This window comes from Fringilla coelebs, assembly GCF_963513975.1.
Source record: "Fringilla coelebs genome assembly, chromosome: 4".
Lineage (NCBI taxonomy): Eukaryota > Metazoa > Chordata > Aves > Passeriformes > Fringillidae > Fringilla > Fringilla coelebs.
Window position 1 is genome coordinate 46285247 of NC_140032.1, and position 27819 is coordinate 46313065.

The 27819-nt window shown below is 44.0% G+C and overlaps 1 protein-coding gene across 1 annotated transcript in view; it reads right to left on the bottom strand.

The window, feature by feature from the left end:
• Positions 1-390: 390 nt before the first annotated feature.
• Positions 391-27819, bottom strand: part of ENPEP (glutamyl aminopeptidase) — a gene marked incomplete at both ends in the record, with an annotated part of 59924 nt that continues 32495 nt past the window's right edge. Inside the window, one exon of the mRNA XM_084204013.1 lies at positions 391-447. Coding sequence (XP_084060139.1) covers positions 391-447 — 57 coding nt within the window. The remainder of the gene's footprint in view (positions 448-27819) is intronic.

The window sequence follows — 27819 nt, forward strand, 5'->3', positions numbered from 1 at the left end:
ACTCCCGCGCTCACACGCACACATACCCGTGTAATACACACACGCCTATCTATTGCGCACACGTACATACTTTACACTCCTACCCACAGACACATATGCGCACATACACACAGAGTCCTGTCAGGGCTGTGCTCTGTAGCTGCTGCCCGCAAATGAGAGGGATGCTCCAGAGGATTTGGCAGGGACTGGCCATGCACAGTCCGCGACAGTGAAACCCACGCCTGATCGGAATGGCGGGGCGTAATCGCCTTTCAGTTTCTCCTGCCGTTTGACCTCTTTTTTTGAGGTTTGCCCCCGCAGATCCAGGGGCTGAGGGGCAGTGGCGGGGCCGGGCGCAGAGTGAGGCTGATAGCAGCAGCCCCTTCCCCGGCCGCGGGCTTGCGCCCACCGCTAAGCCGGGCCCGCGTTGAACATTAACCGGCTGGAGCGGCCCCGCAGTGTAACAGGCTATGTATAAAAATGAATCATCTCCCAGGTTGTAGTAAAAAGTCCTGTAAAGTCCACCTATAAATCCTGGTATGCACTTAGTGCACTCGCCTTCACGTCTTACCGTTGCTACGCGGTATTCGCCATTTCCCCCTCTCCCCCCTTTTCTCTCCCCCTAAATCCCGCTGCCGTCGGGGCGCTGGGACAGCCTCTCTCTCTCCAAACTACGGAGAGGAGAAAAAAGCTGAACAGGCCCGGCCCTTAACCCTCCAGGGCGGCCGGAGCCCCCATCCCCCGGGGCCAGTCTAGGTGGGGCGGCTCGCAGCTGTCCCTGCTGCTCCCGCCCTTTGAAGGGTCTGCGTCTCTGTGCCTGTGATAAGAGCTACTCATACATTGGAGCAAGGCTCTGTAAAACTCAACAAAGCTCCCCCCTGCAAATTCGTTACGTATTTTTCTCGGGATTAAAGGGAAAAGAGGAAGACTATCTAATCTGATTGGAGCACAGAACTGCATAGCCTCGGTGGGCAGACGCGGGCAAGGATCAATGGGCATGTAGGCATCAATGCAGCCCACAGTTCAAATCCGTAACTGGGATTTATGCAATTGGAAAGGAACCTGAGGAACAAGCCCCCTGGCCTGCTGGGTGTGTATGTGGAGAAGTGGCAGGGCTCGGGAAAACACCAGGGTGGAGCCGAGCTCATCACTTGAGGTGTCTACTTAGTGTGGTGGTAGTCCCGCTGCCTCACGGGGGGACTACTTCCATGCTGGAGGTTATTCACATGCCTGAGTGATTTGCTGGATTGTGGCCATATGTAAAGCAATAAATATAAGTGGCTACTTCTGTGCAAGTAAGAGATCCAGAGGTCTCACAAGTAATTTTCCAGCAGATCCAGACCTCATAGTTTTAAGATAAAAGTGAAGAGAGCTCCTTTGTTTCATTCAATTAAAAAAAACAACCCCACCAACAATTAAGGTCACTGGGACAATAAAAGCATAAAGGAGTATAAAGCCTTTCCTTTATGTAAATCCTTGATGGGCACTTTCAAGACTGCATTATCTGGAGAGGAGCAGGAATCTACAAGCCTGTGCCGATGCAGTTTTCAGCCTTCCAAGCCACAAACTCTTGCATCTGCTTTGGTGGATGCAGAACTAAGGAGTGAAGGAATTTCTTGCCAGACTGGGGGACTACGTGTTGATGTGAGTGGCTGCCAGCCTGTTTGGGGCTCTTTTGAAGTCAGCAGAGTCTGAGCTGGCAGTGCTCTGTGCAAGGGCAGTTCCCAAGCAAGCAGAAACTCTCCCTATGAGGTTTGGGGTGGTTGAATTCCCATGATTTCTCTAGGGAAGGTCATGCGTGCTTCCCACTCTTCAGCTGGGATGGGAAGAGCAGTGGAGACCGAGGTGGCTTTTCTGCCCTCTTTCTTCTATATGCAGAGCCAAAGTCTCTGGCATTTCTCATTTTTTTTTTTAGGTTTTTTTTTCATGCAAAGCAAAACAGAGTTAGAGTAAAATAATAGCATCCAGCTTTTGGCAATGGTTTCTATAAATTCATGGCTTTAGCCTGGACTCTCTCATGGCCAGACTGTAAATTTTCACGTTCTAACTCCCTGTGACAAATCTCTAGCCCTAGTCATTGTTATTTCCTTCAGCTTTCACATCCTTCTGGCAAAAAACTCCAACTCTGGCATTCTTTTCCCAAAACAGAAATTCCTACCACAAGGCCCATCACCCTGAGAACATTTTTAATAAACATGTTTGGAAAATGAAAATAAGATACATAAAATATATGAATGCAAGAAACATCAAATGAAAACTTGGGAAGGGTTTCAAGTAGTATTACAAATAGGAAGTAGCTTTCCAGAGATAAAAATACTCCATGTGTTTTGTTAACACCAACAGGCAGTTGGGCTTTATTCTCATGGTTTATTTGGAAGTTAAGGGACACCTTTGTCCTACTTGATGTACTTGTAACTGTTGGCTGAGCCAGGAGGTCAGAGACTTTAGCTTGTAATCAGTGGGTGACCGGCAACATCCTTGACAAATAATGTTGGCGTGACACGATCAGGGCGACAGCTATTCTCACATGTCAACAGCTGTAGCTCAGTAAGTAAAGGACTTGGGGAGGGATGTTTCATAGCACAGGTCATTTTTTTAGTCCTGGACCATGCACCTGAGATGCTGTTTAAAACTTCACCCTCTGATGCAGAGCAGAAACATTGTCTCCTACTGGCAGGGGTGGTTTTGTTTTATTTTGGCTTGGGTTTTTTTTCCAAACAAAAAGGGATATTAATTACATCTAAAAGCGGTCTCATTGCTCATTAAGTGACAGTTGTAGGTTCTCAGAAACTTAGGGGGTTTTTCCTTTGAATTATCTAGGGCACAGGACATGTTGCATTTTTCTGTCTTCTGAACAGAAAGGCTTCTGAAATTGGAGCACAGCTCTAACAATTCTTTCCAGGACAATAGAGTACTTAATTCTTGTGATGGCCAGGCAGTGCTATTTGAGACCACTCAAATTCCCTCTGGTAGAGCTGGCAGCTCTGGGTACATAAATAACACAGCTTGGGGACTCAAGCAAGCATTGTTTACGTGAAAATATTACGGACCTACACTGGTCAGTGTAGTGTTCTCCTCCTTGTGCTGGAAGGAGCAGAAACTGTGATGTGCTTGTCGATCCAATGGGTCATGTATGCATATACATAAATCCCATTGGCTTCCGATGACATTTGAACAGGATGAGAATGACTCGACTCAAACTGGAAGACAGCGGGAATGGAGCATGCGCCCACATAACATGCTGAATCAGGACCAGGCTCCAAGGGTGGAGGAAGGCCTGGGAACGGGTTCCCTTTTTGTGGCCTTAGACAGGTTCATTTAGTCTTGCATGGCTGGGTAAGGAGAATATAGCTGGAGGTTCTACAGCACCTAGAATAAAAAAATTCCCAACCAGAAAATACTTAATGTCTGGCCAGAGAAATCAATCAGCTCTTTGGAACCAGGGTATGTCTCATGTTTAGGGAAACGAATGAATGAAAAATGGAGAAAACCCTCTAAAGGAACTCTGTAAAGGCTTTTCATAGGGGAAGGAAGAGACCATGCTGCCCAGGCTATGAAGACCATGCCAACCCTCTGTGGAGGTTGCAGGCATGAGCAGACACCATGCAGATGCATGTTAGAAACACGTTGCATTAGAAGTCACAGAGTGGTTCCCTTACTTCTCTCTTCTGTCTGGAGAAATGAAGCCAGACAATGAATAAGAATAAAAGATGAAACAGCTCAAGAAGAATAAAAGATAAGTTATTTCTGGTTCCTGTGAGATGTCCTGTGCAGTGACTGTCACAAGAAGAAACTTCAGTTGAATACAATGCCACCGAAACCAATGTGCTGTCACTAAGACAAATCTGTATACTCTCTAGATCAGCTCAGGGGTGGTAAGTTACAAGAGTGATAATTCTGAATCTAATTCACTGGTGATGTAACTTGGGCAATTCTGTTTTACTGATTTATTTCAGTGGCACATTTTCACTTTCTTAAGAGAAGTCTAATTGAAATAAACCCACAGAGGGAAAATGGGACAGCTAAATTGGTAGTCTTAATGTAGATCCTATAAAGGTAATGAAGATACTCTGAATTTATTCTTTGTTATTCTTCATGGCCTCTGATAAATTTCACTGCAAAATTTAGTTTACATGTATATACCAGCAGAGTGTGTGAAGTGTTGTGGGCAAAATGCCCATCCTGATTACCCTGGAGGATTAGGAATGTCGGGCTGTTACAAAGGAAAAAACAGAGCCTAGAACAGGCCTCAAGAAATAATGCTCCAGTCCTGTCCTGCCATTTTTTTCAGCTGCAGGGGGCTTGAGCTGGTGCCTGGTCAAGGATTTGTTCTGCAGAGGTCTTCCAGAGGTACAAAGAAAAGCCTCCCACTGTCCATTAGGAGATGAGTGATCTGAGGCTAGAAATATGGACTTCAGCCAAATGAGTGAAAAGTATAAAATTGCAAAGAGCGGTTCTTGATATTTTGGCAAGAAACCCAAGACAGTATTTGACACTCATCTACACACAATGCTACAGCCCTGCACTGCTGAACTGCTAAAGGCACAACATCAGATATGCAATCCTGGCTCCGTGGCCTCTGTGATTAAACTGCTGCCATGCAATCTGGTGTAGTAACTGGTGTTGGACACTCGGTACCCCAAGGGGCTTTTGGTGTTTTAGACTGTTGCCAAGACTTTCTGTTGACTAGAGGCACAGTAGTAAAACCTCTTTCAGCTGCTTCCCACTCTCCCATATTCCCCTGTGAAGTGTTTATGGATGGGACATCTCCATCTTCTGGAAGTGAACTCTTCTTGCCAACTCCCTCTGTAAGCAAGCAGTAAAACCCTAAGGGACGTAGTGGCTGAGTTAGGTTTGAGGTCCCAGCACCAAGAGGATGAGACAATTGCTGGATACTATGGGAGTGTAGAATGACCCTATCTCTTGCCTTTAGCAAAGACAGACACACGCTGTCTCCTGGATCCTTCTACACAGAGGGCCCTTGGCCATGGTGTTACTGGCCCATCCTAAAATTTGGCAGGTTCTGAAGCTGAGTGTAGCTAACTAGGTTGCAAGTAGGCTGTTAAAATGCTGAACTCAGTGAAATGCAGGACACCAGCACCAGCTCATGTTTCAGGCACATGGACAAGGTCAAACCACTAAGATGGTGTTTAAACTGAAGGATCTGGGATGATTCAAGACCTTCAGACCCAAATGCATATTCTGGTCATCTAGACTGGTGTAATGCTTTAAGCATTCAAAAATATGTTGAATAAGCCTATGTATTCATACAGGAAGGAAACCAGGCATGCAAGCAAGCTTAGAGGGAATTACAGTGTGTTCTCATCAGGTCTTTGGTGTGTGCCAAAGGAGATGGGCACCTGGAAGGTCCTGTGTAGTTCATATGCCATGCAGACGTTCTTTTTCTGCTGCTCTTTGAGCAACAATTGCCTAAGTAGAACAACAATTGTCTCCCATGTGGTGTAAAGATAAAAGTGCATTGGAGTTTGTGAAATGCTCAGTTAACTTGGTAAGGAAGAGAATTTCAGCACATGGCTGACAAATTAAATCCCTAACTTCTATCTATAAATGGGTACTTCCTATGCATAATGCACACTTTACTTTTTGTGGATTTTATTAAAGTTATTTTTAATTTTGGTTTTTGTTATTGTTGCTATGGGTTTTTTATTGCATAAGATTAGTGTTCCAACTCCATATCTTTTATTCTGGTGAAAAACCCAATGTTCATAAAATTATCTGGAGAAAAAGAGGCTTTTTTGCCTATAGACTGGAAATTGGCTACCTTCATTAAGGAGCCACAAAAGGTTTCAATCAAAAAGACAGGCATAGCTACAGAAAAAACTGACTCAGAATGAAGCAGCCACCTCACTGAAATATCATTAAGGAAAGACTCTAATAGGCTGGGACAGATTTATATAATTAGTACAACTAGCTCATTATCTGAGACAAGGCATCTACAGCATGTCTCTCTGTGAAATTGTAGACAAGTGTGAGCTGATTACATTACATGTAAGTAGTGGAGTGAAGCAGCACATTTGGTCCAAATACATGTAAAAAGAGTATCTAATAGTTTAGGTACTATTACACGAGTGATTTATACCTCTCTGCTTTGTCAAATCAAGTTGACCAAGTCAGACCTTTTCACTTGGTCTTCCCAAGGAAAAGTGCAAAGCATTTTAGGGGCTCATCTCTAGAAAAAGTGCCACAGTGGTAGAGATGCCATCTTTTCATTTTCCCAGTGGGTGGTCTGCTGCAAAATTCCCAAAAGGCAAAGGATCTAGAGCTAGACAGGGCCTCTCTTAAGCTAAAGTGTTTAAGAGATTTTTTAGGTGTAATTTAAGATGCTTGCTGAGAAACAGAAACTCTGATTTAACTATTTGCAGCTTATGATTTTTCCATTAGAAAATCTTACGGAACCATCAGCACATTCCATATTTGACTGACCACAAAATCACAGTTTTCCCCCTCAAATCTGTTGCCCCACAGCAGTAGTCTTTGTTCTTCTTTCTCATTAGGCTTGTGCTTATTTGGAAATTGTCACAGAAGACACTCTGCTGTCATTCACACTAAGCAATATGAGCCTCTAAAAATATTGCCACTAGCCTCTTTTGGGGCAATTTGCAAAACAAGGGTGTCATCTGAAAGTCTGGGCAGACTGACATCCTTGCTTAATATTTAACACAATCCCCTCAAGCACCCAAAAGTTCCACTCACTCCTTTCTGAGCAGAGCCCTTTCTCTAACAGCCAGGAAGGTCAAACTCAAGAGAAGGCGAGCAGCAGTCAGCATTCTTGCACATATAAACTTCCGAGTCATCCCAAAGATGTTGGAACTGCATTGCAATAGGCAACTACATCTAATTGTCTCCCTTATTTAAGTATGATATTTTTTGTAGGAAATACATAACTTTTGTTTGACAGTGCAACAGGGTGGTCCTCTTTAAGTAGCCAAAAGGACCTGGAGCCAGTTTTCCCTTCTGCTCACCCCAGTAAGCTCTTTTTAAGGAAGTAGATGTGTGAAGGAACAGCAGACAAGATAGAGACTGGAGCCAGATGTTTCTCTGAGAGCTGCCTCCTGACTGGGATACAAATCCAGCTGCTTACTGACTCGGGTATTCCAGGCAGAAAGCTCTGGGATTTGCCATGTGTGTGCAAAGGCACAGGCTTCACTCCCCTAGGCTTACTTTCCCCAGCCTGCAGGCGGAGGGGGAAAGTGTCTGCTTGTCTGGGAAAGGGATGCTGGGAGCATGATGAGCGTGTGCCATACAAGCCTTTTGGGAGAAAGCCTCAGCTTCCCAATTTGTGCCGATGAGTTAGGCAGGCGCATTTCTCCTCAGACCTGTGTTAAGAAATCCTGTTCTCTGCAGTGAACTACTGCCTTAGATAGTCTGGGCATTTGTCTAATTTATGGGAAGAATGCCGAGGAAACTGCTCTACCGTGGAGGTGCTGCAAGCTGGCAACTTGCACCTAGCTTGGAAAATATATTCCATATTTCTGGACAAACTTGCAAACAACTCCTAGTTAGGATAATAAACTGCTTTGCCAAAGTCAACATATGCTGTAGCACATATTATATCACCACCAAAACCACCTTCCCTCCAAAAATTATGATTCAGCCTCAGACAACCTCTCTACTCCAAAAAGGGTTTAATGCCACTGATTCTGGGGGAAGACAGAGCTTCCTTGCACTACTGGTCTATAGGTCTAAGACCCTAACCAAAAGTCTGGTGGGATGTGATTCCACAGGCTGTACAGATTGCTTGCTTGGAGATGGCTAGGGACAATAAGCCACAAAAGATGAAGAAAAGTCCACTAAGGGCGTTTTTTATTTTATACTTTTCTCAGTGTTCAGAAACAGATGTCACACATGTAAATTAGGACACATGAGGCTCTTGCTTACAAATTCTGGAGAGGTGCACCATAGCCCAGGACTCTGAAGCAGGCCTCTACACTCTGAACCTGTTTTTATTCATGGTGTGTTTCATTATAAGACAGTGCCAGTCACAATTATAACACTGGAAAAGCTAGGGCAGGCTGTGGCTTTTTGCTGCTGAGCAGTCATGTCATTTAGCTGCCTCTAAATTATCTCCTCAGGCACAGAGGTCTTGGTGGGCTGTGAATCACCTGGGTTATTTGTCCTCTGCTGGTCCACACTGTGTGTGCAGGTTAAAGGGAGAGAGCTTCACAGGCTTCATTCAGTCTGTGTGGCTCAGCACGGCTGTGTTGCCTGTAAGCCCTGGAGCTGGCCATCAGCAGAGGTACCCAGCCCCTGGGACAATACTCACTGCCAACCCAGGGCTGTCAGCACGGGTGGCTGAGCTCCAGCACTGCAGCCAGAGCCCTGGCAGCTCTGCAAACTCACTTTCACTCACAGCCAGGATTAGGAGCACCTCTCATCCTCCTTGATAAAACCCAGCATGGGAGTGGATTTGACCTGCTCCTAAGCCAAGTGCAGCTCAGCAGCCACAGCTTGGCCAGCTGTGCTTCACTCTGCTAGACCCCACATCTTCATGGTTTTGAGGCTAGCCTCCAGAAACTTCGACTGTAAAGTGGCAGCACTGGTTGCTTCATCTTCTAGATGCGAAGAGCAGCAGAAGTGAAGTAGTGGAGAAGGAGGGATATTAATACTGTTTCTCCAACTGTACTAATATCCCCTCTGGAAAAATAGCTTATTAGTATTTGATGCTAGTGCTTTTAATTGGTAGTTACTTGCTGGCTTTGCAATACAATAATCCCAAGGAAGACGGGTTCACATTCAGCTAAGCACTGCTAGCTAGCACAAGGTGAGAAATTCCCTGCTCAGAAAGGCTGCCATTTAAATAGATAAGGCAAATTGTAGGAGGAGAAACAGAGCTAGAGGAAAGTGAGAAGACTTGCTCAAGGTCACATGGCAGATCAGTGGCAGATCAACAAAACAGTCTGGTTGTCTGAAGTGCCAGTCTGCTGCCTTGGGAAATCTTTAGAATAAGGTCTCTAATAGCTGAAGCTATCCTCATGCCTATAGTGTCCCTCTGCAAGTGATATATAACAACTCAAATTCTGACATCCCAGAAGCAGGAATTACATACTTCATGCACTTAGAGGATAATCCCCTAATGTGGCTAATTTGAAAGTGAAATAATTTGTTACATCAGTCATTTATTTTTGAAAACTATATTCTGTGAAGTGTAGGTGAACTGAAGTCTGTTTTTCTCAGTCTGTGCTGAGAAGAACAAGCTGGTGACCATAATCTTGGCTAAAATATAGGATAAGGAACTTTTTGTCCTTCTCCCTCCCTGCCCCCCCCCCCCCCCCCATGTGCTATTTTGAGTTGGCATGTGTTTACAGAGATAACATTTGATGTCATAGTTGCCACATTTGACAGAGAAAAGCCTGAGAGAACCATTAACTATAGGACGAGTCAGCAATCTAAGGTATCTTTGTCCTTTGCTAAATGATTAGCTCAAAGCAATGCCCCATCAGAAGTTTCCAGCCCAAGAAAATCCCACAAACAAACATTCTAATAGCTATTATAAAATAAAGAATCCTTTATATGTAACAGAATTTTACAACTGTGCAAAATCATCTCATCTTTATTGCCCACTAGAAAAAAACCACTTATTTGTATTCATTTCTAAACGCATTACAGCAATGTTAACTACAGATTTGAAAGCATCAGTGAAAGAGAGAATAGAAACTAGAGACAAATAGGAGTCAGGATGCCAGATGTCTGTTTCTGCTCTACTACTTGGTTGCTTTGTAACCCTGGGTATGTTGCTTAAGCTCCCCACCTCAATGCATCCATATGCAAAAGGCAACAATGATTTCTCATTCACAGGAAGATTCTACTTCTTTTGGCATAGATCCAACCCTTGACCCTTCCAGGGATCTGCTTGTGAAAATTCTGGGAGAAGTTTTTTCACCCCAGTGAGCTGTGAATCCTCCTGGATCATGTTCAGTAGACTAGATGCTGCACCAAAAAGAAGTGCTGCATGGAAACTGCATTCCTAGGATAGTGCTGGTTGTAGCTGCTTTGAAAACCCCTGAGGGGGAGGATGCTGCTGGTCTATCATGAAGACCCAGACTGGACTTGATTCTCTTAGACACCTTCAAGCCATCAGAGCAACCATTGATATTTTTGCCTGAAACTCAGTTGGTTTCTTGTAGCCATAGCTGCAAGGGAAAAATGGGAATAGGATAGGGACAGCTTAATTTCCTATGGGGAAGGGGAGAGGAACACAGGAGGTTCTTTGGGTAATGGGGTCTCAGCAGCTGGGGGAAGATCCCATTATAAAACATATTTAAATTCACTGCTAATGCATTAAGAAAAGTGAGATAATTTTTAACACACTACTTTTGAAATATATTCCTTGAAAAGTGCTTTAGCAAAGGGTGTGGCACAAATGCCTCTATTAGTAACTGCTGTTTTGGGAAATACAACACCACATTGTGTCCATTAGAATGTAAAGCTCCTCATGTAAACCACTATTTCTTTCCTTCATATGAAAAACATCCATTATGGTTGTCTATCTTTGGTTGCTGATTTATGTGTCTTTGGGTTAAAGATTCAACACAAATGGCTCATCCAGTGTTTCCAGAGCAAATGAGATTAATCTAATTAATTAATTAGGCTCATTTTTCAAAGAGAGAAAAACACTCTCATCCTGCTGCAAGGCAATGGCTTGTATATGCTTTGGAGCAGGGATGCTAATTTGCTGAAAATGTTCTGCTGGTGTGAGGAACATGCCCTTCCCTTTCCTAAATATTATCAGCCAAATTTCTGAAATTTTAGTTTGGATGTACTCTAGAAAGACTTCTCAGAGCTGGGCAGCCAAATTATCTGAAGCTTACTCATGTGGTACCCCCGTAGCTTGCCTCAAACTGTGGCTGCTTCAGGAAACATGCTTGGATGTGTTACAAAGCCAAGCTGCTGCAGTACGCCCCAGCCAGCTCCCTGCACTGATGGCAAGACAGGGCTGCTGCTTGCTTCACTCCTTGGAACCACCCAGGCATCTGTCAAACAGACCCGCAGGCTGTCCTTCTGAACCCCAGCTACCCACCCCAGGCTCCACTGGGCTGGGCAGGCTTTTCCTGCTTGGAAGATCTTAAAGAGAGTTTGTGGTCAAGTGATGGCTGGAATCACCACTTTTTATAAAGCAGAACTTGACAAAAGAATTAATTTGCCCAGGCCAGGCTGAAATTTAGGGAGGGCTGAGCACTTTTTCTATAGAGATGGTGGGGAACTAAACACTATTTGAATCAGAACACTCACAGCCCAAGACCATGGCAGCCTGAGACAGCACAGACAAGGGCACCGTAGCACTAGGAAGAACTACGATGGGTCATAATCCAGTCTGGAGTTTGTAAGTGCGAGTAGTGGGCAATCAGCGCAGATAACGAAGGCAACAATAGTGAGTTTGGTTAAAGGAGATTTTCTACCATCATGGTGAAGAGCATGCTGCGGGAAGAATGGGCCCTGTTGCCTGTGTCACCTCTGCCCCAGCCACACAAAGCCAGGCTGCTGTTTCCACCCAGGAAGGGCTCAAGGATGAGGTGGTAGCAGCTGTGGCTGGAGAGGAAGCAGGACTGTCACTATCAGTTGGTCTGGGAATGACACTATTCCACCCCCATGATTTTGCATGCAGGAACTCAGTTCCAGCCTACCCCAGTCTCTCTTTCCTCTGTGTGGCAAACTGGGCAGCCTCTATCTTTCTCTTCTTATGCCAGGAGAAGAAAACAGGATTTTTCTACACAGGTGAGAAGACTCAAGCTGAATGTTTACTCCGGGGGGGGGGGGGGGGGGGGGGGGGCAAAGAGCAGTACTGATGTGCAGCCTTCAGCTCGAGGACAGTGCCTACATGTTTTAGGACTGAATAGCTCTTTAGACTCACACCATGCACATATGTGTCCCAGTGATGTCCCCAGCCCAGGTCACATCAGGACCTTGCTGTGCAATACTTCCCATGCCTGGCATGGAGATGCAAGAGACCCTGGGATGGAGACCTGAGGTCACAGTGGCTCTGCCAGGAGACAGCACTGGCTGTTAGAAGCTTATATTTCTATACACGAGCAGTGCTACAGCTATGCATGAAGATTACAACCCATTACTATGATGGCCAGAGAAGGGAGGGGTGGGGAGCTGGAGTTTGAGGATGTTTGCAATCAGTGCCCCTCAGATACTCATACAGAAGAGGAGGCTATCAAAAGTGTTGGTCCTAAGGTAACACCAAACTACACAATTTCTCCAATATTCTTCTTCAAACCCTATTTTGTCCAGTGAAATAAATTGTTAGACATGCTATTGGTGAATAATGCCAGTGGAATTTGTACCATGTAATGGTGAGTACCTGAAGAACACAATGTAACCTCTCTGGTATTCCAATTTTGTGGAAAATTCTTGACTTTACCCTCTCTGTGCTTACTTCACCATGATAAAACCGAAGACAATACTCTTCCTCTTTGTCTTGCCTGGGAAAATTTTATTTGCCTTCTAAGCTCAGAGAAAGTAGAGAAAAGAACAAATGAAAAAAAAATGAGAATAAGCAAGCAGAATTAGATTGTTTTTTTCCTTAAAAACTTTGAGCATTTTAAAGCCCCAACATTTTTCATAAAAAAACCCCAAAAAACCAAAAAAAAAAAAAAGCTCACATCTGTTACTTATAAAATTCCATTTTAACATGCTTTTTTTTCTACTGGCTCCCAGTCAGATGGCAAAAAAGCAAATTAGACACAAGAATTACATGTTGTACCAGTAAGTGCTAGAGTCCCTGAAAGAATATAGCAGCGATTACCTTTTTTCTAAAGATTTGGCAAGGGAGGTATGATTGGAAGAGGCATAGAAGGAACAGAGGTAGCTTGAGAACAAAGAGAAGGGTGATTAATAGAATACAACTCTCTTTATCTTTCCAGCTTCAAGATACCAAAAATATTCAGGTGAGTAACGAAAAAGGCAAGTACGCATTACATCCCCGATGAGAGCCTCAGTCAAATGAAACAAACTTCCAGATAAATCCTTTTTCTTCTTCAGATTAATATATTCAAAAAGGCACAAGCTTGTCAGCTCGGGCACTAGACTTATTTTTAAACATTTATCTAGTCAGCATGCCAAGCTCCTTGATATGCTCACAAGCAAAATTCTTAAGCCCGGCGCTTTATAGCTGCAGAACGGCACTGTTGCCTTCCTTGGGAAGCGCATTATTTCTGCTGTGTCTGCACACAGGAGCTGTGTCTCTTCCTCCACTCGGGCATAAGAGCACAAACACAGCCATTCCCCTCTGCCCCATATTGCGACTGCCATTCTACCAACATAAAGACCCCATACCGATGTTGTTATTCTTCACCAGGAAAAGGAATGAATTGCAAGCACCTTCCTGCCACTGTAAGTGCATTGATACCAGGAGCTATAGATGAAGTTAAAAGACACCCCTTGTGCTTCCCCCTCTCCACATCTCTCACACAATTGACACAGCTACATTTGTACAAAATCTAGCTATAGAGCAGGCTTTCATGGACCAGAAGTCTTTACTCTTTTTTAATCCACTTAGACTAACAGCAGTGTACTGCTAATTCACACGGCGAAGGGCAAAGGGCTTTTTGCAAAGAACAACTTTTCCTTGGAGCAAAAATAGATGAACCCACTTTCCTCCAAAGAATTGATTACTGGATGCCTTTGTGGATTTTGTACAGCAATCTGCTCATGTGAACTAGGTGTAGTTTGGTGGATGCAGAGGCTTAACCCCCCCTTCCTCCAGCCAAATGTGAGAAATGAAGAAATTTATGCTTAAGTTGAGAATTGCAAAAAAATGCAATATGTCTATTTATTTTTTTACACATAACATGTCTGGCTTTCCATGTAATACCCAACATTTAAGAATAATAGCAATACAGAGCCCTCTGATGTTTTCCTAAAATGCCTGTAATGCTAAGAATCTCAGTCTCCATCAATTTGGCAACAGATATTAATAGGAAACAAAATCATAAATTTGTTAAAAGCTAACTTCATCCTGTTAACCCTGCTGCTAGTCCAAAGGAGCCTTGGTCCATAAAGAAGTTTCTTATGAAATGGACAACTAAATATCACAGATTTATTAAATATTAAAGGATTATGTACACTTTAGTGCACTTTACATACGTACTTGTTTAGATTGGGTTTTAAGCCACTCAGGATTTTCAATAGAAATCAAGCATTCCAGAATCCAGGCTACTGCTGCTGCCTCAGTTGAGATAAGCTGCTAAAGGAATTTTTAGATATTACATGGTCTCCTATGTGCTACTTACCATTCAATTACATCAGTGCTGTCTGATCCAATGCAATAAAGATAGGCGCTGTGGTAATTCTAAGAAAACAGAAATACATGCATATATACATATATACACACACATATATTAGCAGGCACCAGCAGACCAGAAATGATTGTAAACTGGAAGGCAGGCAAGTTAAGGCAATTTATACCCATGTTTGTTCAATATTTTAAAATCTCCTTTAAGTATTCAGAATTTTCTTTCTGGAAATGTTCTTGGTGCAATGAGAGATCCCTCAGCAATTAAATGAATATGCAAATATTTTGAAATTTCTAACACTAGTTATACCTATAAAAGCTCAGTGATATTCACATAGTAAGGTTAGATTTGTGCTTCAGCGCTTTGCTGAAAGAACCAAACAGATTTTTGCCTGCTCTCTTAGCAAAGAAGTTACATCAATGTTAACAAAAACACTTTCTGTATGAGCTGGTTATTAGTCATGTTCCATCGGTATATCAGATTTTGCCTCCTCCTTGCCTGACAGAACATCTACTAAATCTCTATTCACCTGTAGACTAAAGCAAGTAGGATAAACCAGGACTGGATGTTTTTATATAAATTATTACCAGAAAAATTCAGTCTGCAACAAGTAAACCCCAGCCTTGTGGATTAGTAGAGATTAAAACGATAGAAAATTATTTTCTTCCACTATTCAATCACGTTTGAAGGTAGTCTTACATCTGCACTCACTTGCACTTACCATTTAAAAATTTTCCACTGAAAATTGAGATTTGATTTTCTAAATAGCAAAATGTCAGCAGCAGCTAAAGCAAGGCTTTTCTTGCAGGTCATGACAGAGATGAAAACTGCACAGCCCTCCTTTTCCTCTTCGCTTCTTTGGGGTCAGTTTCTCTACGCTGTGATAAATGGCACCTAGATCCAGGCAGATCCTGCTGTATGGCCAGCAGGGCTTCCTTAAGCATACCATTGTGCTCCCTGTACCAGCACGTGGCCGGAGCTGGGGGAGCATGGAGCACAGACCTCCATCCAGCCTCCCGAAATGCAGCGAGGGTATGAGCGTAAGCCATCCTTTGTGTGTGTGTGTGTGTGTGTGTGTGTGAGATCTGGAAAATAACAGCTGATTTTTGTTTAAATAAGGCACAGAGCCAACAGCATCTCCAGTTAGTTAACTGTAATGCTTGTAATTTCTGCTCATAACATAATTCCAGTCTAATACATCTGGGAGGTGGCAGTGATGTTATTTCACTTACTAACACACAACTTTTCATCTCTCTTCCTGCAAATTGTATCACACCGTTGGTGCTCCATAGAAAGGAGGTTCCTCTTTAGTGGACCAGATGGCAAGTTTAGGGCTTTTTAAAATCAAAAACCCACCAGAGCAAACTGACTCAGTGATGTTGCATACAGGGACTGCTGAGCACATGAAACAAAGACCCAGCTCCTGCTCACACAGATGCACAAGCTGATCATTTGAGCTTTGTGAGGAGGGATTAAACCCCAGTGGCTGTGCCTTGCCTGTGGGACAGTGGTGCTCCATGTTACTGCACCTCAGGGAGGTTGCCCTGGCTCCCTGCTAGTCCACAGACCCCCTTTCCTCCCTCCAGACTGGGCAGGGGGCAAAGCACAGGGATCACATTCCCACATTTCACCCCAACACAGAGTCAAGACGTAGCTGAGCCAGACAGCAGAACCCAGGAGCTAAGCAGTACTCAGGGTCAGACTGCATAAACACAGTCAGTATTAAATCCGTATTATTTGCTTTCACTGCAGTGCCTTGGGTCTCTGAGAACCTTACAGTGCCAGGCACTGTATGAGTCCAGAACAAACTTACCCCAATATAGAATTTGAATAAGGACAGTATTGAACCATGACAGATTTAGAACACAGCCTTTAAAGATATCATTAAAAATGCTTTAAACCTTTGGTTTTTTGGAACAACACCATCCCCCACCCCTTTAGAGAGGAGATCTTGTCAGGCACTAAATAAATGTTTACAGAAAGGTGTTTATGACTCTACATTAAATAATAGTTTTAGATGGAAATGTTGACAGAGTCTGAGTGCTAGCAGTGCTTCTTAGAATCTAGATGCATCTGGGAATTTATTTCCTTTTACAGCCTATGATAAAAAAAGGGAATAGCTTATCCATGTTTTAAAATCTCACATCCAGGGCCAACCAAAATGATCTGTAATTCCTGAAAACAGGAATTTTTACTGGAAACAGGAACAGAACCTCTACTGTAGATTTTTCAGCAGGAAAAACATTACAAAAATCATCTCCATATGTTGCACAAAATCCTTTTTCTGTTTACAACTCATTGTTTCAGAAGCTGGGATTTTTAACTATCACTGTCTTTTCATTTCTCTATTCCCCTTGTTTATCTTTGTATCTTAAAATGTGTATTTGCTTGAGAAAAGACTCCTTAATTTTGACCCACTGGTGGCCCAGCTAAGCGCTGAGCTAATATTGACTAATATTTCAAAATAAATTGCTCCCTCTAGTGAGATCACGGCAGTACTGATGTCTAGCAGATGTGCCTGAAAACTGCTTGAACGTGTTTCTCTGTACCACTCGATTAAGCAGCTGGGTCATTATGGACTTGATTCTGTGCTTCTTATACAAAACTCCAGATGATCCCAAGAGGAGACTTGCCTGAGCAAGAAGTGCATGATAAGGCCTTCTGCATTTAAGATAATATTATTTACAAAGGCTTATGCCTCCTACGCCATTAAAATCTTCCCTTAAACAACACACCAATTAACTAGCAGACCTTTTGAGGACCACACTAGCTTTCTGAATGCTAAAGCCTTTGCTATGAATAAGTTTCATACAAATAATACTGTTATCACCATCTCCTTCATTTCTTTCTGCTCCAAGTTGCTTGAAAAAAACCCAAACATCCAATTTAAGGTAGACCTTGCTTCAAACAGATCTGGATGCTTCAATTTGTTCCCCTGCATCCAGCAGCTTTTAACGTAAAAAAGAATCAATAATGCAGCAAATTTGGTGGCATCTTCAAAAGTCTCATGAGGAAAAAAAAGATATTTAAAGGAAAGAGCACTAGCATTCTTTTTATCCCCTTCTAGCCTGTTGGCATGATAGTATCAGAAATAAAGCGTTTCATAAAGAAAAGGTTGCCCTTTCTTGCTTTGATAAATACTCAGGAAACACTTAGGAATAAATCCAAGAGAGGCCAAGGCCAGGGTGCCGGTCTGGGTGCTGGGATGCTTCTCTGCTAATTTGTGGGAGACGTTCATTAGCAGCATCAGCCCGAAGCCGGCTGTGCAGCGGGCACGAGTGCTGCAGACAGCAGCTCCCTTCCTGAGCATCCCTGCCCCACGCTCCGGGGAGGCCTGTGGCACCTGAGGAGGGCTCCGCCGAGGCGGCGTCCCCTCCCAGCACACGTGGACAGCAGCTTCCCCGTGCAAACCCACGCTCGCAGGGAAGTAAAACCAGAAACTGGTGCCTTGTTCGGAGCCATCCTGCTCTCTGCTCCCTTCGGCCCGCTGCCAGGATGGGGCCCTCTGTGGCAGAGGCCTGGAGCCCGCTGCCGGGGCAGCCCTGCGGGCTCTGGGCAGAGGGTGTCCCTCAGCACGGCCGAGCCACTGCTGAGAGCAGCAGCGCTTTGAAGCCCTGCTGGCTGCTGCAGGGTGATTTCATTAGCGGCACAGCCTGATTTCATTAGCGGGGTGATTGGATTAGCGTCCGATGAGCGGCTGTAGGAGAGCAGCCGGCCACCCACCCACCCCTGCCCTCCCGGGAGCGCCAGCAGTGTGGGGGCTCGACCTGCCCAAGGTTTGGTGCTGCCAGCCTGGCGCAGGGCAATGCGCGCTGCAGATCGGGCAGGATGCTGCCAGGGCCGTTCCTTCTCCCTGCCGTGGCCCTGCCTGCTATGTGGAGATACAAACTCTTGGCAGGCTCCTGGACTCCTAAGGGAGATCTATCTCCCTCACGATGATGACCTTAGGAGAGCCGGGGATGGGAGATGAAGCCAGAGCCGCTCCAGGTGCTGGAGGGGTGCAGCTGCCAGAAATGCCAGGCCACAGAACCCCACTCAGCTGTGGCCCAGTGACAGGGCCTCTCCTGCATTCTCAGGAGAGACTTTATACTTCAAAACAGTGAACCAGCAGCTCAGCTAGAGTCTGGAAGAGGCCTCAGCCCCCTCAGACTGTATAAGAGCAAGGCCACCGCACCGCGGGAAGGTAGGTGTGAGGGGAGGCAGCAGACATGCCTGAATACTGGGACCTGATGTTGAAACCTCGTGCCTTCCAGAGTGAGCACTGTCTCACCACTGGCTGCAAGGTTTTGTTCTCGATAGCCCATGGGAAGCCAGCCATGAGAAGGAGGTCATCCCTCTGGCAGCTTCTCCTTCCAGCCTGCCTGGCTGGCTGATGGAGAGGGGCTGCGCTGCTTGTGCCCGGTGCTGCCCTGTGGTGCTGAGAGGACAGGTGCCTGATGCCTTGCTGCTTCCTGAACTCTCTCTGGCTCTCCAGCCTCCCTTTGTAATGCTGCAAAAGTGTTGCTGAAATGCTGAGGCTACAGCCGCTATCATGACTATGAACCTGGGTTCATTTTCTATAAGCAAAGTTTAACTGACTGTAGCAGTTCTCCAGAGTTTTGGGCAGAGCCATGTCAGCAGGAGAGCAGCCGCCACAGGCAGTGGTAGATGAGTCCTGCTTCTGTAAATGAAGAAATGACTTAAAGGCAGGTGTTCAGGATTCTTAAACAAATATTTCCTAACTTCTTTTCAGTGAGGAATAAAAGAACATATTACTCCCCAAAGCAATGGATTAAAAAAAACAAACATAAGCCTGTTTTGGAAATGCTAAGGGCATTGTTGTGGGCTACTGAGAACTGTGAGGGGACACTGTCTGGCTTTGCCATTTCCAGCCACACCTCAGGCAGCCAGAGCTTGCTTGTGTCCTGCCATGACCCCTCAGCATTTTGCTGAGCATGGGCACCCCACACAATCACAGGCGCTTGTTTCCACAGTCCCTCAAAGCACAAGTGTGTGTGCGTGTTTGTTGTGTACGTCCAAAAAGAAAGACAAGTTTGAAGATGAAATATCTTCTTAATGTCTCAGGTGCCATCAGTGAAAAAAAGCTAAAAAATGCCTAGCTCAGAATGATGTTAGGGAGTTTATGATTGTTGCGAATTACACATGCCTGGTTTTGCTAGGAAGTTTTTTTTTTTTGGTTGCAAACAACTGCTTGAGGTAAAATAGCCATCTGCCAGAATCCAGCACACTTTCTGTATACAAATGTGTATGCAAGCTCATTGTGACTGTCTTGTGTTCTGAGTGTTTGCCCTTTCAATTCATCATGGCACTGCCCACTGCTTTTTGAAACATATCTTGCATTTTCACTAATTTCTAATGAGGAGCGGCATTCCTCAGAGGTTGTATTGAGACCAGCACTGTTTAATGTCTTCATCAGCAACATGGATTGAGTGCACTCTCCGGCAGTTTGTTAATAACACTAAGCTGTGTGGTGTGCTCAACACACTGGAGGAAAGGGATGCCATACAGTGGGACCTTGAAAGGCTTGAGAGGTGGTCTTGGGTGAACATCATGAAGTTCAGCAAAGACCAGTGCCATGGTCCTGCACCTGGGTCATGGCAATCTCAAGCACAACGGCTGAACAGAGAATGGATTGAGTGGTCCTGAGGAGAAGGGCTTGGGGATGTTGGTGGATGAGAAGCTAAACATGACCAAGGAATGTGTGTTTGCAGCCCAGAAAGCCAAACTGTGTTCTGCAGCCAAAGCAGTGTGGCCAGCAGGGTGAGGGAAGGTATTCTCCCCTTCTATTCTGCTCTCAGGAGACCCCACCAGGACCACTCTGTTCAGCTCTGGGCCCCCTGTATAAGAAAAGTGTGGACCTGTAGGACCAACACTGGTGTAGGATCACAAAGAAGTCAGAGGACGGGAGTGTCTCTCCTGTAAAGACCGATTGAAAGAGTTGGGGTTGTTCAGCCTGGAGAAGAAAAGGCTCTGGGGAGGGACCTTACAGCAGCCTTCCTGTAGGGAGACTCTTGGGGGAGCCTAGAAGAGAGGTGGACAGAAACATTAAACAAGGGTATGTAGGGATAGGACCAGGAGGGGATGGCTTTAAGCAGAAGGAAGGGTAGGTTTAAATTGGATTTTAGGAAGAAATTATTTATTGCAAGGGTGGTGAGGCACTGTCACAGGCTGCCCAGAGAAGCTGTGAGTGCCCCATCCCTGCAGTGTTCAAAGACCTTTGAGCAGCCTGGTCTAGTGGAAGGTCTCTGCCAGCAGCAAGGGGGTTGAACTAGATGATCTTTAAGGCCCCTTCCAACCCAGTCACTTTTATGATTAAAATGTGACATAGAATTAAATAAAATTTTAAAAAGTGACATATAAGCTTATTTATATGGGTTGGTTGTAATTTTTTTTATACCTATAAATTTTAACCTTTATGATTACTGTTTATTCTAGGTTAAGTAGTTATATGCAATGGCCCCTGTGTGCCTAGAGACTGGTCTCTAAGACCAGGTTTGGGCTGTTTTGTTTATGCTTTGAAGATGTATTATAAACAGTTAAGGAGGTGTTTGTGTTTCTGCACGCTGGGTTAATGCCAGTATAATTACATGTAATGGCTACCAACTCCCACTAGAGGCTGCTCTTAATACACTGTGAAGAAATAAAAATAGGGAAAACGCTGCACGTCCTCTGTCTCCCATAAACTAAGTTTTTTCCTTTCTTTAACAAGAGGAAAAGAAGTTAATCACCATGATGCATCTTAATGATTATCCTATTTATTTCCATTGCTAAAGATTTGTTTAACCATAAAATCCCTCTAGCTATTACAATCCAATGCAAGAACAAACTATATTTCCCAGACCACCAATTCTCATTGTTTTTCTAGTGAGCACAGCAAATAGATCAAATTTTTTGTATTGCATTTTAAGAAATATTTGAGCAATAACTCCTAAAATTATAGTCAGAAATTTATGTTTTGCTTTAACATATGTTTTTGGGATAATATATTTCCCATAGTAAAAACTTAATGATACTTCACTAATATGTTTTCTGATGCTTGCTTTTTTCTCCTGTCCCTAATCTTCCCTATCTGATTTGTCTTGGACATATTGCATTAACCTCCTATGCAAGGAGTCCCAACTAAAGAATAAAATTACCTTCAATATTTTGCAAAGAACTCTTAAACATTTTCTGCAGAACTGTTAGCCCCTAAGCCAAGAGTGTTTAAATAAACAAAACACAAGCTGTGTGTGTGTCACTAGGACATTGGTGTCAACTTGCTTTAGTAACTTAATTGCCTCTCTGTTTCCCTGTCCTGCACACTGTTTCCATGCTCACCTCAGCAGCCCAGCAGGCACCCCAAAAATGTCTTTTTCCTGAGTAAACCCATTAGAGTGGAATGACCAGTTTTGTTCTCCATTCATTCAAAATGCAAAGATGGCCAAACCTTTCTTGCTCTGCCCAGTTTTCTCCTAGGTGTGCATCTGCAGCAATGAGCAGGGGACCTGAGGCGGGGTCTGGCCAGCGTGCAGCACAGGAAGTGCATATTGGTGTGTTAGTGGAGCGCCTTGCTTGCATGAATACCATCCTTTGGCCTAGTCCTGACTTTCTGGCTGGGCCATGCTAGTGCCAGCTAAGATGTGCCCTTTGGTGTTCTACCTGATTTGCCCCTCCTGCAGTCTGATTTTAGCCATGGCTGACCTTGCCCTTGGTTGTGGTATTCCAATGTTAATTATGTGTTGGCTCTGCTGCTGGCTGTTCTTTTTTTGTGACTGACTCAATGTTCATTAAAACCAGCCCCAGCTTGCATCAGCCCTTCTCAAATTGCTCAATTGTGTGCTTCTGTTTTGTGGCTAAGGTGATACCTGAGGGGATAGTTTGCTCTGGTTCACCTCCTGGTTTGCTCTGGCTGTCCTTCATGCCTGGAGCTTGTCTTTCCTCTGTTGCAGTTGGGCCAGGAATTGAACAATCTGACTGTGAAGCCAACAGTCATGTTATTTTGGGCATTTAATGGAGGAGCACATTTTTGTTTGTTTTTCTCCTGAACTAAGGAGAAGGAGCATGTTTCTATGCAGCTTGAAGCTTTGTTTTCTGCTGAAGAAGTGGAAACCTGAAGTCTTGTCTCATCTGACATGGAAATTTTCCCTCGTACAGGACTGAGCATTTTGGTTTGGAGTCCTTGAGGTGGTAAGGTAAAATAAGGGCTGCATTTGCAAGAGCATTGGAGGAGAGGAATGCCTCTTACATGCAGTGGTTGGAGATCTTGTGCGGGAAGTGGACTTCTTGAATTTTTGTTTCTGCTGTAGAGAATTTTAAACCCCATGCCTGCCCTTTCAGGCTGTTACTCACACCACTTTACTACAGAATGGTGCTCCTCTACATTTCTAATTACTTAGGGCCTACTGATACAGATCTGAGCTTATTAGCAGCCTCTGTTGAAGGTATCAATCTTTATTTAAGGTAATGATAAAAATACTCTGCAATAAAATACTAATAAAAATATCTGTGTTCTCAGGTGCTCATGTGAAGCAGCAAACTAGGCAGTTACTAATTACTTTTGATTCTGACTATTATTTAAGTACCATGGGAAAATTTGAAAGACCAGGCCCAGTAGAGTTGTGTGGAAGAGTTCATGTGCATTTCTTTGGAGGAGGCAGAACTGAGCCTTGATCTGTTTGCTTTCTTTGCAAGTGCTCCAGCCCAAGAAAAAGCAGGGGTGATGACTTTTCAGCAGGGTTTATGTAACTTCGGGTCCGTAGTGTTTTCTCCAGCTGAATTTGCTTAAGGAACCTGGGTGGGCCATAATTTCAGTTAGGTGAAAGTGACTATTTGCTAAAATAAATGAATCCAATCAGTTTTTGGCTGCCCACCAGACACCTGGAAAATCTTCCTCTTAGGTTGCCACAGTAACTCCTTTGGCTTATGAGAACTTGACCTACAGCTTAACGCCTTTTTTGGCATGAGGTACTTCAACTTTTCCTCTGGCTAATAGCTGTGTTAGCAACCCTCCTAAATGCATCCTGCAGTTTTTTGGTTTCAGGATTCCTCTTTGAGAAAGACATAAAAACCAGCCCTAAGTTGCAGAGCTGCTACAGATATGAGCTGTGTAGCTCAGGGGTTTGCAGTTCCTGGTTGGAGAGGCTTCCTTGCTGACCTGTGGTGTACAAATGCATTTGACAGTAGGCAAAACACAATGGGAGCTCTGGAATGGCAGAACTTCGTCACCCATGTCTGGCCTTGCACTCCTTGGAAGAAATCATATCAGTGACCAGTCCCTCTGTTCACTGCAAACAGTTAAAGAAAAAGGGAAGTATATTTAGAAGTCAGCTGGCCCTCTCATCCATCTCCAAAGGAAAATGAACCTTGATGGTTTAAGCTGGGTGAAGGTTGTGTGGTGGATATAACATTTATAACTGCAACATCTATTTTACGTTAAATTTTACTTTTTGCTAAAATAACGAGCATGTACCTCCAGCCTTCCTTTTGAAGAAGTAGACTCCAGTCCTCTCTCATGCCTGGATATCTTCCTTTCCCTGGGTAACTGTTTCTTAAGACCATCCATGTGTATTGTTTCAGCATCATTAAACTATCAGCAAGCAGATGTCAGCTTGGTAGCCGTCTCTGGATATCAGTTTGTGAAGAATAGAAGGTTGATATGGAAGGGCTTTCTGCAAGTGATGGATTACTGAAACTAGTGAGTGCTATTTACTAATAGTATTTTTTAGATTTTAGGTGTTGTTAAAAGCACAACAAACATTTCTGCAGCAACAGAAGTCATGCTATTTTATTTCACACTATATTGTAGTCATATTTTTCAGAATTTGCTTTTTCCTCATGACTCTTTGTCATGTACACTGGGAAGCCAGAAAGTCTCAGACTTAACTGAACCATATACGCTTCAGATGCTTTATAAATATATCTGCAATTTTTTTCTTTTTTTTCTAAAACACATCTTGGAAAAATTCAGGTATCTGGGCAGCCTTGTGAACCACTGTAGTTCCTGTGAGCTAGAGAATATGAGAATATTTCCTTAGTGTCATATACCTAGGTATTTCTGTGCCAGTTTTCCACATACAGGCATACATTCAACTGCCATAGGTGTGGATGTGAAGTTGAAATACCTCCAGGACAACTGACTTCTAATGGAATACTGGATTTTGTGTAAACACTTGGGAAAACAAAATTCAACCTTGTTTGAGTAATTTTCGTTACTGGATGCGTATAACACAAGAGAAAGCTTTAATCTGGCAGTATGGTACCGTTGTTGCTAGCAACAGGATAAGTTCCTATCCTTGAGATCCAGCACAGGCTAGCTTTTTCCCTCTCACCTTGAGTCCCAAAAGCTGTGGAAGATGTCATCACACAAAATGCCAAGAAATAGTACTGGTTATTGTGGGAAGACTGGAGGGATACTTCCCAGTCATGTTCTATTTCAACGGACATACCATATGTTTAAGGTGGGGGTCTTTTTTTTATGTCTGCATACTCAGAGTGATCTTAACTGCTGGTTTAGAAGCTGGCTGAGTCAGGGAGTTGTAGACGCCTCTGTGTTCCCATTGGTGCTATTCATTTTTTTGCTCTGTGCAGTAATACAATGTCTTCAATTGTTTCTTTACCTGAATAATCAAGATAAAGCATTTTCGTGCTCCTATCAGGCTTACAGCCTCCTGGGGCCCATGGGCTCAGGCTCTATAGGACGCACAGCTGTAGCTGATATGAGACAGATTTCAGAGCTGGTGTAAGGCAACACTGCAGAAGTGGTAAGTGGCCCCTCTTTAACTCCACCACATTGCACTTCGATTACTCAAGATGTTTCTCTGCCTCACTGCCTGCAATAGCTTTTGGTGTGGTACAATAGGAACAGCAGAGTCTCAAAAAGCCGTGTGGATCTAAGGGGCCAGCTGGTTCTGCACTCCCTCACTCGGCTTTATCAGTAGAAATTCCTTCCTTGCTGATCAAATGACCGAGGGAAAATTATCTCTTTTTAAAACAGTTCACATTTCTTTGGATTCAGTTTCAAATTGGCATTCTTAAGCTTATCACAGACCATTTATAAATGCACCAGTTCCTGACTGAAAGATTTAGCATGTACCAGATTTGTTATCCATCTCGGACAAACAGTCTGAAAGAGGCACATGCCATACAGTACATTCTCCATGAGCCATTTAAAGGTAGCAGGAGTGCTGCATAATCTAGAAAACAATTATTTAAAATTGACAGAACCTTTACCCTATGATAAAAACAGCTCCCTTCTGGGGCTTTTGGACTTTCTTCTGTGTTCCTTGACCCACTTAAGATCAGTGTAGAAATCCAGCTAACCTTTCTGTACCATCAAAAGTATCCAAGCACCAGTTAAAACTCTGATCCAATGTGTCTCAGGCACAAAAGCTACTATTGGTTGCAGCTTCCTGAACAGAGTGGGAATCAAATGACAGGTGGCAATTGCTTGGTTCACATTTTAAATCTCCTCCTCTCCTCCATTCACCCAGGACCATGAGCTCAGTAGTTGTTCAGGCTTGTCCTTGGCTTCTCTTTCTCTCTGTGCTTCAGTGATGTTTCCATTCTCTCTCTCTCTGACCTTTTTTATTCTTTCTACTACAGTGATGCACAATATGCACAATATGTGTCTTGTCTGAAACAGTGGTATTGTCTGTGTGACTTGGATGAAGGTTGCTTTTGCTGTAGCTTTCAAGCATCACAGAAAATCTTCATTACTTCCCATGTTTTCCTTGATGACAGCCTACTGCTGTAACTGACAAAGTTGGCCAGCCTGGTCCCACTTGGTGGTAGTAGAGGCTACATGTAACAAGGGATAAAAATATCTGAAAGTAACTTCTTAATCTTGTACCACTCCCATAATAGTCATACTTCTCTTTCTATAGCAGCTTGTGGCAGAAATGTATGAATAATAAAATCAGGGGGGTTTGCCAAAATTTCATTAAATCGTCTCTAAAAGGGAAAATGACTGAGCTGTGTGCTTGTATATCTTTATATTGGTTTCACAATGTTCCACATCACGGCCAGCTGAAATTAAAAACCTTCAATCAAAATATACTGTACACAGAAAAATTTTCAGAGACGACTCTATTGTTGATACAGTGATACAATGCACTGATGGCATTACTGTGTGATGCTACCAAACCTGTTTGTGACCTTAAAACCAACAGAGTTTTTGTTTGGCTTCCACTCCTTCAGTTCATCAAAAGCGTAAAATAGTGAAGGTGAGTTGTTGTATGTTCTACTGAGCTGGCAGCTGCCCAAGGACAATCTGCTCCCTGTCTGCTGCTGGTAGTTTTGGGTGTGTGCAGCTGCTTCACTTTCACTGTTCTCTGTGTGTGAATCTGAGCAGCAAGAAAAACTAGAAGAAATTGCCTGGCCTTTTGCCACCTCCTCACCTTGAAGAGCAGCTGGTGGAGCAAGTTGTAACCATTGTTAGTCAAAATCCTGCCATGTTTTGTTTGCAGGAGGCAAATGACTGACATTTTCCTTTGACAGGTCTTGTGTTTTAACCCCAGCTGGCATCTCAGCCTCACACAGCCACTCGCTCACTCCTTCTTGGTTGGATGGGGGAGAGAATTGAGCATGTAAAAACAAGAAAACTCATGGGTTGAGATGAAGATAGTTTAATAACTAAAAAGCTAATTAAAGCAAAAGCTGTGGATGCAAGTAAAGCAAAGCAAGGAATTCCTTCACCACTTCCCATGAGCTGGCAGGTGTTCAGCCATGTCTATGAAAGCAGAACTCCATCACACATAATGGCTACTTGGGAGCACAAACTCTGAATGTCCGTCCCTTCCTTGTTCTCCCCTCCATCTCTGTATGCTGAGCATGGTGCACTATGGTACAGAATATCCTGTGGGTGAGTTGGGATAAGCTGTCTCAGATGTGACCCCTCCCACTTCATGCACATTCAGTCTCCTTGTTGGTGGGGGGGTGTGAGAGGCAGAAAAGGCCCTGACACTGTAAGCACTGCTCAGCAGTAATAAAAACATCTCTGTTTTATCAACACTGTTTCCAGTACAAATGAAAAACATAGCCCACATCAACTACTGTGAAGAAAATTAACTCTATCCCAGCCAAAACCAGCACACCAGGACAACTGACTTTGTCACCACATTTGTCTGGGCTTGTCACAGCTATTTGAGTGTCTAGAGAGAGGCACAAAACAGTACCAGCCTTGAGTGGAGTGTGGAAGTGGAGGAAAGTGTTTCCATCTGGGATTATATCAGTTGTTCTGGAGTCCTCTGTACCAAGGCCCAGAGGCAAGCACGTAGCCTGTACTGAAACTTCTGTACCTTACCATCATCTCCTCTTCCCTTTGAATAGCATTGCAGAATGAAGGTAAGCAAAGTGCTTTTCCACGATTCTGTCCTCTGATCCAGCTGCAGAGTTTCCTGACAGCTGTGCATGAAATCTTCCTGGGCTACCTGCTATGAGGTGCTCTGTGATCCTGCTCCCAGGACACCTGGACAGACATTGGCTCTAGCTGGTTGTGGTCTCTACTCAGGAGGCCAGGGAGAAGGCAAGGAGGTGCTCACATTTGCTAGCTTGTCCAGTATCAGGACACAGCACATGGAAATCTGGGAACTCCAAACCCCCCCAG